The sequence below is a fragment of the Tamandua tetradactyla genome, chromosome 7 (assembly GCF_023851605.1).
Source record: "Tamandua tetradactyla isolate mTamTet1 chromosome 7, mTamTet1.pri, whole genome shotgun sequence".
NCBI classification, from domain to species: domain Eukaryota; kingdom Metazoa; phylum Chordata; class Mammalia; order Pilosa; family Myrmecophagidae; genus Tamandua; species Tamandua tetradactyla.
This window is the reverse complement of record NC_135333.1, coordinates 149,683,630-149,698,949: the sequence shown is the minus strand read 5'-3', so window position 1 is coordinate 149,698,949 and position 15,320 is coordinate 149,683,630. Positions and strand designations below refer to the sequence as shown.

General features: G+C 36.0%; 1 protein-coding gene across 1 annotated transcript in view; it reads right to left on the bottom strand.

Moving 5' to 3' along the window:
• The window catches only part of PTPRQ (protein tyrosine phosphatase receptor type Q), a 242,561-nt gene that overhangs the window by 149,552 nt on the left and 77,689 nt on the right, over positions 1-15,320 (bottom strand). The window contains 3 exon segments of the mRNA XM_077168288.1: positions 1,970-2,090; positions 4,895-4,996; positions 5,394-5,576. Of these exon segments, the coding sequence (XP_077024403.1) occupies positions 1,970-2,090; positions 4,895-4,996; positions 5,394-5,576 (406 nt within the window).

The following is a 15,320-nucleotide window of genomic DNA, read 5'->3' as shown; positions in this document are numbered from 1 at the left end:
AATTCAAAATTTAAAAAGCAGATAGCCACATTTCTGGAATAGGCAGTTTCTTTGGATAATAACAATTTAACCCAAGAGAGAGAAAAATCAGGTAAATAGCATCTTTTATAGAACGGTACTTAACCATGTGGGTTTCTCTCTAGGTGTGCTATACATTATGCTAAAAGTAAGAGGCTCTAAGAAGAGAAGTATGATCACCATATGAAGAAGCAAGATTGTTTCCATAATTTGGAGTTGGAAACCCCAGCCAGAGAAATCTTGATTCTCATAGTCTTTAACCTTTTTCACTTTTAAGTTTTTCTAATTTAATCAATGGTGGCAAAAATCTAAGAGTCATTATCCTTGACTCAAACATCTCAAAGTCATCCTTGATTCATTCTTGTTTCTTATCTCCCAGATGACCCACCAGCAAGTCCTGCCAGCTAAAATGTAACTAAAATGCTCTAAATGTTACTCAAAGCTGCCCACTCATCTGTTTCTATTGCCAGTGTCATCTCTTGCCCAAGCTATTAAAAGTCTCCTATCTAGTACCCCTGCTGACACTCTTGTCCCCTACAATGCATTCTCCATGGAGCAGCCAATATGCTTCAAGTCCTCCAATATCTCCCATTATATTTTAAATGAAAAGCAAATCCTTGCTGCAGCTTGGCACCTGACCTTTGTCTGCCTCCTACTCTCTGGTTCCCTACCCTCCAGCCACATTGGTTTCTTCCCTGTCTTCAAAACGACAAGTTGTGTTTCCCCCAGATCCTTTACAGTTGATGATCCCTACTCCTGGAAAGTTCTGTCCTGCAGATCTTCACATGACAGGAAGCTCCTTCTTGTCATTTAGAGCTCAGATAAATGCCACTTCAAAGAGGAAGTCCCTGAGCACTCCATCCAAAATAGCCCTCCTTACTGACTTTGCCTTATTTGTTTGATTATGAGTATATGATTAAGTTAGTCCTTTATAAGTTCCTTGAGGCAAGGCTCTTATGTGTGTTTTGTCCATAGGTTTATGGATGCTCCATTAATACTGCTGAATGAATGAATGGTCGATTGAAAAGATTAAACAAGGTGTTTGAATACCTTTTTCCCACTGCTTCTTTTCATTTACATCACTTATGACACTCCCAAATACACCATGGCCTAGTTTTGGGAAATAGGCGATGGAGAACACAGGGAAGTGTAGCCCTGAGCAGCAGGAAGCAACGAGTTTAAAGACTCTGCTCAATGCTGGCCCCTCAAAGCCAAGAGCGTAAAAGAAAAAAAACTGCCTATGTTATAGAATAGCGTGTAAGTCGTTATTTTCTCAGTTCCGCAATTTAAAATCTACTAGGAAATGTACTACATAGCTGCTGAATTTTTTTAAAAGGGCTTTTATTAGATCAAAGTGGGGATTTTTATCTGAGTTTTCATGAAGCAGGACACAGCCATATTGTTAACTGAGATATGCACTATAGGATTTCATCTTTTTCAGAATTGAAGCATAAATAGGTATTCAGTGTAAAAGTGATAAAAAGCATATATACTATTTACACTAGAATGGAAATTTGGCCTTAAATAAGGGGAATTCTGAATGTCTCTTTATTCCATATTTAGTTAACATTACTCTGCTCAAAGAAACTCTTAGAAAGACAGTGATAAAAAGTATTTGTGCAAAGACCTAGTAGAGTTTAAAAATACATGCTTATAGTCACATAAGTTGATGAGTCAATGACTTTCAAGAGCAGAAATTATTATAATTATCATAATACCTAATGATGTTTTAATTTTAATTATAAAAACTACATTGTGACTGTCTTTGGACCTCTGCATAATATGGGAAAAACTTGTTTCTTAATAAAGGCATATTAACAATTATATTAATAGTCAGGTTTCTAATGTAGCATCACATTTTAAAACTAAAAGAAACAACTTACATTCCTATTATGTTACAGTTTAATATTTGTTCTCAGAACCATTTCCAAAAAAAAAAAAAAATTCTTACCAGACATAAACTGTGTAATAGAGGATAATTCCATTTGGCTCCAGGGGTGGTTGCCATGACAACTTCACGGTGGCACCAGACAACTGTTTTACAGAGAAGTCTTGGGGGGGAGAATCAGGAGCTAAAAAGTTAGAGTATAGATTAATGAATTATTTTAAAATATATATATAAGAAAAGTTTGTGAAAATGGAAATTTACAAACGCTTTCTTAGAAACTTTCTGATAAATGACTCAGGCATAGCGCCTTTCTCCAGGAGACATTGTTTACTCTAAAATGAGATAATAAAGGAAGATTTTGCATGGTGGTGTTAGAACATCTGTTTCTGTGATTCAATGGAAAAAAATATTTCATGAGAAAATAAAGCAAGGGGTATGTCACAGTGATTCACCTACTGTTCAAATACATCTTGGTAAACTTGTCATCTTCTAATAAAAAGTAAAGCTTTATTGGGGTGAATAGATATAACCTATAGTAACTTGTTCTCCAGACAATAAAAAAAAGAAGTGGGAAAAATTACACGTTCAGGAACCGGGAAATAATAAGCATAACACTGGAAGATCGGTTAAAATGACTGACCTCACAAATGAAGACTACATTCCTCAAATTCAGTTGTGTCATTAAACTGTAAGATAATATCAAAATCCCTCTACAGAGTCTTTGAAATTTAATGGATTACAAAAGAAACATCATGCAGACATAAACAGAAAATGGACAGTTTAGAATCTGCTTCTAATTCTGCTCTACTAGTATAAGGATTCAAATACATTACGAATTTTACATTTAAAAAGTGGTAGAATCATTCTTGTAAACTAGTAAGCCATGTTTACATTTCCATTTATAAAACATTTAGAATGATATTTTCTCAGTATAATAGCATAGTAAGTCTTGGAATATTAAGATACAACTTTGTGTTATAAAAGAGTATAACTTACCAAAATTTAAATTCATAAATACACTTATGCATGGAAAGTGGCTGACAGAAACCCTGAGAATTTGTTCAGATTTATAACAATTCAGAGAAAATGTCAGCTGAATTATTTCAATTTATTTGTGTTTCTCTGAATAATATCAGATATGGTTGTGTACACTCATGCATGTGCACATGTGCATGTTAATTATTTTGGTAACAACATTTTTTCAGAAAAAGTTTGTTGGACTGTGGAAAGGTTTATGAGATGAGTTCTGAGGAATAATGGTGACAGCTACTATTTTCATTTTGTTATCCTCTGCTACTACAAAACTATTATTATCAAGTATTGATTATCTCAAAAATCAATACATCATTTTGAGATGTCCTCCCTAAGATATGAATTATTTCTAACACTCTTTCATTTGTCAAGACATAAACCTATGAATTTTTTCCTAATATTTTTGTAAAACATAATTTGTTTTTATATTTATATTTGAACATAAAAGTGCCAGAAATTATCTGTTATTAAATGTATAAAATCTTAGGCATATTATGGAATACAAATACTTCCTGACAACATAATATGTTATATGGAACATACATTTAATACATTTAATAACAGATAATTTCTGGCACTTTTATGTTCAAACTTTATTACGCCTTTGAGTATTTCATTTATATTTAAAATATCTATCAGATTTCAAATTCTCAACATTAGCACTATCTCCTTAGATAAGAATATTAAACAGTAGACCTTTCCAGAAGGGCTTTGTTGAAATGATTTAATATATATTTTCTTAGGTATTACCCATGTTAGAAAGGAGAGCTAATCTTTTCCCCTAGCCTCTATCCACTGTCCTAATGATCAGTATGTATTTATTAAGATAATTTTTCACTTCGAGAATAGGAACAATCTAATTATGAAAATTAGAACAGATAATAAGTTCATGGGTAATCAAGAGTTGTAAATTGAGGCAATGACCAAGGAAGACTAACCCATAAGAGAGCTCACACTTTGAAATTAGAGCAACCCAGGACATCCTACCAAAAAGTGTGGCAGTAAAACTAAGGAGGGGTCTGAAAATGAGGAAGAGGTTTCCAATAGCTTTATTATTTTGAATAATAAAATGATACGAAAGGAGCCTTCCTTCTTCTAGAAGTATCTAACGCACATTTTGTCCTGGTGAATGACATCTAGGATGTAACATTACTTGAAGGTGAGAAAACTTAAGAGAAAGGGAGAGGAAAAAAAAAAAGATACCCCATAAACACTCACCATGCATCTGAGCTCACCTCTTATGACAATAGTATACCCTTTTAAAGAAAAATAATAATTGTTGCAAAATAAGACATAAAACATAAAATATGAATCCTAATTCCAAATGTATACACCTCAAAAGTAAATTTTCTTAGCATGAAATATGCTATATGACATATACTATGATTTGGTAAGGTGCTAGTGTAAAGTGGTTTCAGCAATAAAGTTGTATTTATTCAGGTTAGAGAAAGGTATGTATAAATATTCAATATGAAGGCTATTAACATTCAGCAATATTATCTAGGCCAATTAGAGAAACCTGGAAAGTAGCCCGAATTCATTATCATGCTAATCACAATACCATAAAAATTGATGAGAGTTGACATAACAGAATCTACTACAAAACTTATGTTAAGTGGCTATTTTTTAACGTAAAAGTCAAAAAGTAGTCATAACAAGCATCGATGTTCAAATGAAATTTATAGCCTTAAAAGCTGCCATGGAAAAAAAATGTTACTGACTTTGTAGAGAGTTCTGATGATATCAGATTCACGAAAAGCATTTTATACTTGATTTTAATGAATGCAAATCTGACTGCTAGCCTCTTTTATACCATGACAATGAAATCTGTGCATTATGCTAACATGGCACATAACTGATACCCAAAGCTAGTGGAATTTTTACACTAGGTATTCGTTATACATACACATTTTAAGGAATGCGATGGAATCAATACACTGATTTGCATATACTCACCACCTTCTTCAGTCAGTACACTTATGGGTGCACTACGAATTCCTTCTCCTTTGACTGTACTAGCAGACACCTCAACTTCATAATGGGTGTATTTCTTCAGTCCTAAATAGAAATGAAGTAGAAGCATCAAGGCTCACAAACTATCCTTTAATCATATACAATGACAAGCTATGAAATGACCCTCAGCTCAATAATCTACCAAAGGTGAAGATTAAATGGAAATGTTGTTCTATGACAATGGGAGCTCTTATTACCCAAGACGGAATGATAAAGGAAATTGTGAAATGCAACTGACCTATAATATTCTTCATGTCATCTGCAATAGTCTCTTAGCTTATTTAAATAAAAAGCCAGATTGGTCATAGCCTTCATAAAATAATTTCACTTAACTTGTATAATAATCTAACAACAACCTAATAATTTATGACTATTATATGAACAGACTTTAGGGACTGACAATTTCAGAATAAATATCCAACCCCTAGATTTTCTTTTTTACCTCTAATGCTCTGGGTCAAAGAGACTGTATTTATTGTTTTCTCCTCATTTTCATTATTTCTCTTGAGATAAATTGTATATTTTTGTATGATTCCATTGGGACTAGTTGGGGGAAGAAATGATAATTCAATTTCTCCAGAAGAAATATTTTTATAAGTAATATTTTCTGGTGCACTGTCAGGCACTGGAAAAAAAAAAAACAAAAATATAAATATATAAAAGAGCTCCATCCTCTGCTTGATCAACATGATAACATAAGATGTTCCAGGGCACCACTCCCCCTCAGAATCTTTGAACAAGCAACAAAAACTGGCAGAGCCATATTCCTCAGAATTCTGGAAGGCAGAATTGAAGTAAAGGAGTGAGTGCAGGCCAAAAAAAACCAAAATGGAGTTTGAAAAACGTTAGAAGTTCCTAGTGCACTTGCTGGCCCCTCCCTTTTTCTCTCCCCATCTCAGGGTGGAGCCAGCCTATGTTTTCACCATGGATCTCTGGCCCAGGGCTGGGAGCAGCAGAGTAACCTTTATGTGCATCTGGGGTTCCCATAGATGTGCCAGTATTCATCCATGAGGCGGCAGGCTAAAAGACTGAAACAAGGAAGATCTTTGTCTTATCCCCCCAAACTTGCCCTATAGTCAAAAGCAACTTGGAAACAGCCAAAGCAGTATTTTAAATTAAGCCAAAGTGACCTGGGGCAAAGGATTGCCAGCTTTAAATCACAGAACAACTGTCAGAGAGAGAAAGTTTACTTCAAAGGGAGTAAAGGGGCAGTTAAATTCCTGTAAACAGGGAAATTCTAAAGCCACTAGCAGCACGAGCTCTGAACTAGACAGGGGCCTAGAAAAGACAATGAGGATCCTGCACTTTGCATTCCCTTTCGGCTGACCCTGGGGATGTGAGGGCTGGCCTCTGAGGGTGAGCACTACACACACCAAGGCAAAGCCAATTTGCAAAGATTGAAAGGTGTTCCTTACAATTGCCTTGTCTGGTTTTGTTAGCTCTTGGCGTACAAGAAAACCTCTGTCAGATCATTAGATGGATACAAATTCAAGAAACAGAGAGATCAGAGATTAAACACACCAGAGTGAATATTTTAAAATATTTAAATGTACAGTGTGCAACAAAAATTATAAGACAAAGAAACAGGAAATGATGTCCCATCCAAAGGAAAAGGATAAAAGAAAAATCAACAAACAAAATCAGTCTAAGGATGTACTGGACAAAGACTTTTAAAAAATAATCTTCAACATGCTCGAGGGGATGAAGGAAAACACAGAAAAAGAACTAAAGGATATCAGGAAAACAATGAATGAGAAGGATAAGAATCGCATTCAAGAGATAGAAAATTTTTAAAGGAACCAAACAGAACTACTGGATTTGAAGAACATGATAACTGAAATGGAAAATCCCAGGAGGGTTCCAACAGCAGGTTGGAGCAGGCAGAAGAAAGGATCAGCGAAGTGGAAGACAACAGAATTGAAATTAGTCAAGCTGAGGGACAGAGAGAAAAGTGAATTAGAAAAAGCAAAAACAGTCGAAGCGACCTCTGGGACACTATCAAGCATACCAACATATGCATTTTGACAGTCCAGGGAGAATAGGAAAGAGAGAAAGGAGCAGAAGGAATATGCCAAGAAATAATGACAGCCAATGCCCCAAACTCAGCAAAAGACATGAATGTGCACATCTAAAATTAGGTTCTAAATTTTAAAAAATTGAGAGAAATGAAAAAAGAAATATTTGAAGAGATCATGGCTGAGAATTTAAGAAGTACTTAAAGATACCAGGGAATCTACCAAAAAAGAAAAGAATTTTACAGCAGATGGAGAAAAAGACAATTTATGTAGGAATAACAATTAGACTGACAAATGATGTCATTGGAAAGCAACTGGGATTCTATTCCCGGAAAAAATAATTAAGAGAAAAATAATAATACTTTCAGCAATAAAAATCAAGTAAATATCAACAATGCACCCTCAATAAGTGAAATTCTAAGGATTCACTTTAGGCAGAAAAATAATCGGAGAAGAAAAGCTACAGTAGCAAAGATATTGGTTTTAAAAAACTTGCTTGCATAGAACAATAACACAAATGACTAATATGGAGGGTTGAACAATATAACCTGAAGTATCAACTTATTGACATTATAGAGTCCTGATAAGAAAAGTTGTTTTTCTTTTCAAAAGAAAGTAATCAAATCTTGCTATTAGTATACTAATATATTGGATTAAAAAATTGCCACTAATTGGACAGTGTGATGGTGCCTCAGCAGGCAGAGTCCTTGCCTGCCACGCTAGAGACCTGGTTTCAATTCCCAGTGCCTGCCCATGCAAAAAAAAAAAAAAAAATGCCACTAATAAATTTAGTAAAGGGCAGGTCATTGGCTCAGCAGGCAGAGTTCTTGCCTGTCATGCCAGAGTCCCAGGTTCAATTCCTGGTGCCTGCCCACTCAAAAAAAAAATCAGTAAAATAGAGAAATAAGTGTAGATGCAGTGGCCACCTAAATTGTTACCAGTGACAGGGTATATAGCATCTAAAGCAATTTCATAGGAAAAAACTGACATTAAAACAATGATACTGGGTGCATGGAAGGTTCAGTGGTACAATGCTCACCTTCCATGCAGGAGATCTGTGTTCGATTCCTGGACTATGCACCCCCTTCCCCCCAAAAAAATTACGATATGTTTGAAGATTTTGGAAGGACTGTAATTCATTGCCTAGTTTGGTATGGTTAAACATAAAGCAATATAGTCATATTATCTCTTCCCCAATATCCAAAATTGTCTATTGAGACTTCCCAAACCAATCTACAACATTGAGGAAAATCCTTACCTACTTCTCTGAACTCTGTCCTAACCTTCTCTCTCACTCTAAGTGAAATAACAGACCTGCAGACAACACAACTCAATCCTCTTGGACAACATGTAGCTGTTTGTTCTTTCTCCTATAATCTCTGAAACCACAGAGCCTAGAATTGAGGTAATTGAATTTATTGTTCTTCCTTGTCATTTCTAGATCTTTTCTCTTCCCTTCCTTCCAAGTATCCCAGATCCTTTGAAGACACAGTCCAGTACCCATCATACATCACAATGTTCTTCTCTTTATTATAGTCATCTAGTGATATTCTGCCTCTTCTCAAAGCATCTTAAAAGATTTCATCACTTGCATTAAATATCTTCCCCTCTAACACAATCACAGATGTTGGCAACCACATAACTGATCTGTCCAGTTCCCTGTTCTCTGATTCTTTGATCTCCATAATCCCAATTACCTTTTCCTCCATTGCATTTTAACTACTGGCCACACCCAAGACCCTGTCATTACCAGTAACTTCAAATAACCCTCTCTTTGCTAGCCACCTCCTGTATTTTCAGCTCACTGACTTTTTATCTAACTCAGCAATCCTTGACCCTCATCAAAATTACACCATCCAACACCTCCCTTATGTTCTTATTTCCCTATTTACCCAGGTTAGAGCCCACAGTTTATCACTATAATTCCCTAGAAATCTCCATCAATCCCTTCTCTTTTTATCCTACTTTCTTGCAAAATCCAACTTTCGGTTAAACCAAATCTGTGCTGGTTCTGTATCTGCAATAAAACAGCTGGAAATAATTAAATAAAACACTTCATACTGATTAGTCTCACTTAAATTAATAATCTCAAATCTCAAGTGGATATTTTGCTCTGCCTGTCAGCCTATATATTTTCTTAGTTACTTCACTCTCCCACACTTTTATGTGTATTTTGACCATTTTCTCTCTCCACAAACCTCAACTCCCTCTGCCTTATTCTAAACTGATCATCTTTCTTCTCATTTCATTCAGAAAATAAAAGCAGACAGAAGAGAACTACTGCATCTCTCTACCATAAGATGTCTCTTATGTCATCATAGGAGACAAAGGAGGACACTATATATTAATTAAAGGAGCAATTCACCAAGAAGAAATAACAATCATAAATGCTTATGCTTCCAATCAAGGAGCAAAGAGCTCCAAAGCACATGAGACAGACATTAGAAAAACTAAAGGGAGATATAGATGTTTCAACAATAATAGTAGGAGACTTCAGTACACCAGTCTCCTCTAAAGCTAGAACAATCAGACAGAAGATCAACAAGGAAATAGAGAAGTTAAACAATTTGATAAGTGAATTAGACCTAATAGACATATGGTCATTGATACCCCAAATCATAAGGATATGCATTCTTCTCTAGTGCTCATGGAATATTCTCCTGGATAGATCATTTGCTGGGGCACAAAACAGGTCATTATAAATTTAAAAACACTGAAATTATTCAAAGCACTTTCTCTGAACACAATGGAATGAAGTTGGATCTCAATCACCACCAAAGAATGAGAAAACTCACAAATATATGGAGACTAAATAGCACACACTTAAACAACCAGTGGGTTCATGAAGAACTTGCTAGAGAAATCAGTAACTATGTGGAGAGGAATGAAAATGAGAATACAACATATTAGAACTTATGGGATGCTGCAAAGGCTGTGCTGAGAGGGAAATTTATTGCCCAAAACACCTATATTAAAAAAACAAGAAAGAGGAAAGGGGTCCAAGATGGCAGCTCAGTGAGGTGTGGAATTTAGTTTGTCCTCCAGAGCAGTTAGTAAATAGCCAGAAACGGTACAGAACAACTGCTGGGGCCACATCAGTGACTGGACACATGGAGTACACCAGTCTGGCCAAGATGGACCAGTTGTGATCCCACCCAGAGCCATGAGTCCCCCAAGCTGCAGTGGCCAGCACCCCTTCCCCACAGACTGGTTCCCAGAGGGAAAAGGAAAAGGACTTTACTAACAGCAAGGGGCTAAACTCAACCAATCTCCAATTGTGGAATTAATTAAGAAATTCTAACTACTAAAAATAGGCCCCCAGGGCAGTACAGCCATGGCGCAGTGGCAGAGTTCTCATCTGCCATGCTGCCATGCCAGAGACCCGGGTTCAATTCCCGGAGCCTGCCCATTTGAAAAAAAAAGAAAGAAAAAAATAAAAATAGGCCCCTAGCTCAGCTGAACCTCAAGTAAAAGCTGAGGTTGCTGGTTTTTGCCCAAAGCAGAGGGGACAGGGCTGGCATAAAAAGATAAAGAATAATAATAATAACAGAAGTTTTTTTGAATCAGACAGTGCAAAATACTTGAAAGGGTCTGGGTCCTGAAGGAAAGGAGGGATCACATAGGACCTGGAGATACACAGAGCAACGTACGAACTTAAGCTCTTGATTGGCAAACACAAGGAATGGGGGTCCTGCTCTGTAAAGAATTTTTTTTTCTTTTCTTTATTGGGGCTGTGTTTCTATGGCTTGACCGCTCTCTGCATACAATTGCAAGGCTTCTCAGGCTCCAACTGCCCCCCCCGGCAAGAGCAGAATTAAGCTTGTCTGAGAGCTTATCTGGAGGCTGTGCTCACATAGAATTCCTCCCTCAAGGAATTCAGACCCCAGGGTCTGGAAAACTGAAGTGATTAAAGCCAGCCTACAACTTCTCCTCTGTCTCAATCACGTCCCCAGCAGGGAGAGTCTGCTTAAGTTAAAGGCACCGCATCACTTAATGCTGGTGAGACCTGTAGGCAGACAAGTGCTACATACTGGGCAGGATAGACAGAGAGAGTCTAGAGGCTTCATAGGAAAGTCTTTTAACCTGTTGGGTCTCACCATCAGGGAAAGCTGATGCAGGTGACTCTTTACTACTGAGAGGAGGCCAGTTTGGTCTGGGAAAATCTGACTCAGGTCTATAATACCTAAGTAGACCCTCCTAAGTGGGGGGCGAGGGGGCGCACCATACAGACAGGGCAATTAACAAGAAAACAAGAATTGAAAAATATTGGTTTCTTAAACAAACCTAAGCTAGAGGTCTACAATAAGCTGAACTGAATGTCAGAGAACAGATAGCAAAATCATCCAGCAAGAAAATCCTAGGGAAAAAATGTGAAAACAATCTCCAGAATAAATGAATTAAGGAAATTAAATGTCTAGATGCCAGCAAAAAATACTAGGAAAATTGAAGATATGGCCCAGGTAAAGGAACAAACCAACAATTCAAATGCAATACAGGAGGTGAAACAATTAGTTCAGGATGTTTGAAGCGACATGGCAAACTTCATCAAGAATCAAATCAATGAATTAAAGGAGGATACAAAAAAGGCAAGGGATGAACAAAAAGAAGAAATTGAAAGTCTGGAAAGAACAAATCATAGAACTTTGGGGATGAAAGGCACAGTAGAGAGATGAAAATAAAAACAATGGAAACCCACAATGTTAGATTTCAAGAGACAGAAGATAGGATTAGTGAACTGGATGACGGGACATCTGAAATCTGACACGCAAAAGAAAATATAGGGAAAGGGATGGAAAAATATGAACAGGGATTCAGGGAACGAATGAAAACATGAAGCACACTAATACACATGCTGTGGGTGTCTCAGAAGGAGAAGAGAAGGGAAAAGAAGGAGAAGAAACTAATGGAGGAAATTATCACTGAAAATTTCCCAACTCTTGTGAAAGACTTAAAACTACAGATCCAAGAAGTGCACCATACCCCAAACAAACAGATCCAAATAGATGTTCTCCAAGACACTTACTAATCAGAATGTCAGAAGTCAAAAGAAAGAGAGAATTTTGAAAGCAGCAAGAGAAAAGTAATCCAATACATACAAGGGAAGCTCCATAAAACTATGCATAGATTTCTCAGCAGAAACCATGGAGACAAGAACACAGTGGTAAGATATATCTAAGACAATAAAAGAGAAAAACTGCCAGCCAATTTGGCAGTTAAATTTGTCCCTCAAAAATGAGGGGGAAATTAAAACATCTTCAGAGAAAAAATCACTGAGAGAATTTGTGACCAAGAGACCAGCTCTGTAAGAAATACTAAAGGGAGCACTAGAGACAGACAGGAAAAGACAGGAGAGAGAGGTGTGGAGAAGAGTGTAGAAATGAAGACTATTAGTAAAGGTAAAAAGAAGAAAAAATAGATATGACTTATAAAATCCAAAAGGCAAAATGGTAGAAGAAAGTACTGCCCTTACATTAATAACACTAAATGTTAATGGATTAAACTTCTCAATTGAAAGACATAGACTGGCGGAATGGATTAAAAAACAGGACCCATTTATATGCTGTCTACAGGAGATGCATTTTAGACCCAAGGATAAACATGGGATGAAAGTGAAAGGTTGGGAATAGATATTTCATGCAAATAATAATCAGAAAAGAGCAGTAGTAGCTATACTAATATCCAACAAATTAGACCTCAAATGTAAAACAGTTAAAAGAGACAAAGAAGGACACTATGTATTAATAAAAGGAAAAATTCAACAAGAAGACATAACAATCATAAATATTTATGCACCAAGCCAGAATGCTTCAAAATACATGAGGCAAACACGGAAAATACTGAAAAGAGAAAAAGACACATCTACCATAATAGCTGGAGGCTTCATTTCCTGCTCTTATCAATGGACAGAACATCTAGACGAGGCTCAATAAAGAAACAGAGAATTTGAATAATGAAATAAATGAACTAGATTTAACAGACATTTATAGAACATTACACTCTACAATAGCAGGATATACCTTTTTCTCAAGTGCTCATGGATCATTCTCAAAGATAGACCATAAGCTGGGTCACAAAGCAAGTCTCAATAAATTTTAAAACATTGAAATCATTCAAAACACTATGTCAGATCATAAAGGAATGAAGTTGGAAATCAATAATAGGCAGAGGGCCAGAAAATTCACAAATATATGGAGCCTCGGCAACACACTCTTAAACAACCAGTGGGTCAAGGAAGAAATTACAAGAGAAATCAGTAAATATCTCGAGGCAAAGGAAAATGAAAACACAACATATCAAAATTTATGGTATGCAGCAAAGGCAGTGCTAACAGGGAAATTTACCGCCCTAAACACCTATATCAAAAGAAAGAAAGAGCAAAAATTGAGGAATTAACTGTTCACTTGGAAGAACTAGAGAAAGAATAGTAAAACTAACCACAAAGCAAGCAAAAGGAAAGAAATAACAAAGATTAGAGCAGAAATAAATGAAATTGAGAACACAAAAACAATTGATAACATCAACAAAACCAGTAGTTGATTCTTTGAGAAGCTAATAAAATTGATGGACCCTTAACAAGTTTGACAAAAACAAGAAAAGAGAGGATGCAAATATGTAAAATCAGAAATGGAAGAGGAGGCCTAACCACCGACCCCACAGAAATAAAGAAGTTAATGAGAGGACATTATGAACAACTTTATGCTAATAAATTAGACAAGACAGATAAAATGTACAATCTCCCAGAAAGGCATGAAAAACCAACATTGACTCCAGAAGAAATAGAAGACCTCAACAAATGAATCACAAGTAAAGAAATTGAATCAGTCATTAAGAAGCTCCCAAAAAAGAAAGTCCAGGACCTTTGGCTTGGCTTCACATGTGAATTCTATCAAGCACACAAGAAAGAGTTAGTACCAATCTGCCTTAAACGCTTCAAAAAAATTAAAGAGGAGGGAAGGCTACCTAACTCATTCTATGAACCCAAAATCACCCTCATACCAAAGCCAGACAAAGATGCTTTAAGAAAAGAAAATCACAGACATATCTCTCTAATGAATATAGATGCAAAAATCCTAAACAAATTCTGCAAATCGAATCCAGCAGCACATTACAGGAATTACAAAGCATTACCAAGTAGGATTCATCCCAGGTATGCAGGGATGGTTCAACATAAGAAAATCAACTAATGTAATACACCATATCAACAAATCAAAAAAGAAAAACCATATGATCATCTCGATTGAAGCAGAAAAGGTATCTGACAAAATTCAACATCCTTTCTTGCTGAAGACACTTCAAAGGATAGGAATAGAAGGGAATTTCCTCAACATGAAAAACTCATAGCTAACATCATCTTCAATGGGGAAAAACTGAAAACTCTCCCCCTAAGATCAGGAACAAGACAACAATGTCCACTATCACCATTGTTATTCAACGTTGTGTTGGAAATTCTAGTCAGAACAATCAGACAAAGGTTAACATATATTGAGTAGATGGAAATACTAGTGGTCAATGAGAAGAGGGGTAAGGAATATGTTATATATGAGTTTAAGTTTTTTCTTTTTTCTTTTTATCTCTTTTTCTGGAGTGATACAAATGTTCTAAAAACTGATCATGGCGATGAATATACTACTATGTGATGATACTGCACACCACGCATGGGATACTTGTGTGTTAAGAATTTTCATGTTTGTATGTTGTTTTGGTTTGATAATAAAAAATAAATTTAAAAAAAGCAAGAAAGAGCAAAAATAGAGCACTTAAGTGCTACCTGGAGGAACTTGAGAGAGAACAGCAAACTAACCCCAAAGTAAATACAAGAAGAGAAATAACAAAGATTAAAGCAGAGTTAAATGAATGGGAGAAGAAAAGGACAATAGGAAGAATCAATAAAATCAAAAGTTGGTTCTCTGAGAAAATCAATAAAATTGATAGCCCACTAGCAAGACTGACAAAGAAAAAAAGAAAGAGGATGCAAACAAACAATATCAGAAATAGGAAGGGGTGCGTTATACACACCCTGCAAAAATAAAATTAATCATAAGAGGATACTATGAACAAGTATATGCCAACAAACTAGACAATTTAGATGAACAAATTCCTGGAAACACACAAACAAGCTACACTGACTCAGGAAGAAATAGAAGATCTCAACAAACCAATCACAAATAAAGAGATTCAATCAGTCACTAAAAATCTTCCTACAAAGAAAAACCAGGGCCAGATGGCTTCACAGGGAAATTTTAACAAACATTCCAAAAAGAACTCAAACCAATCCTGCTCAAACTTTTCCAAAAAATTGAGGAAAAAGGAACTCTACGTAACTATGACGCTAGTATCATTTTACTACCAAACTG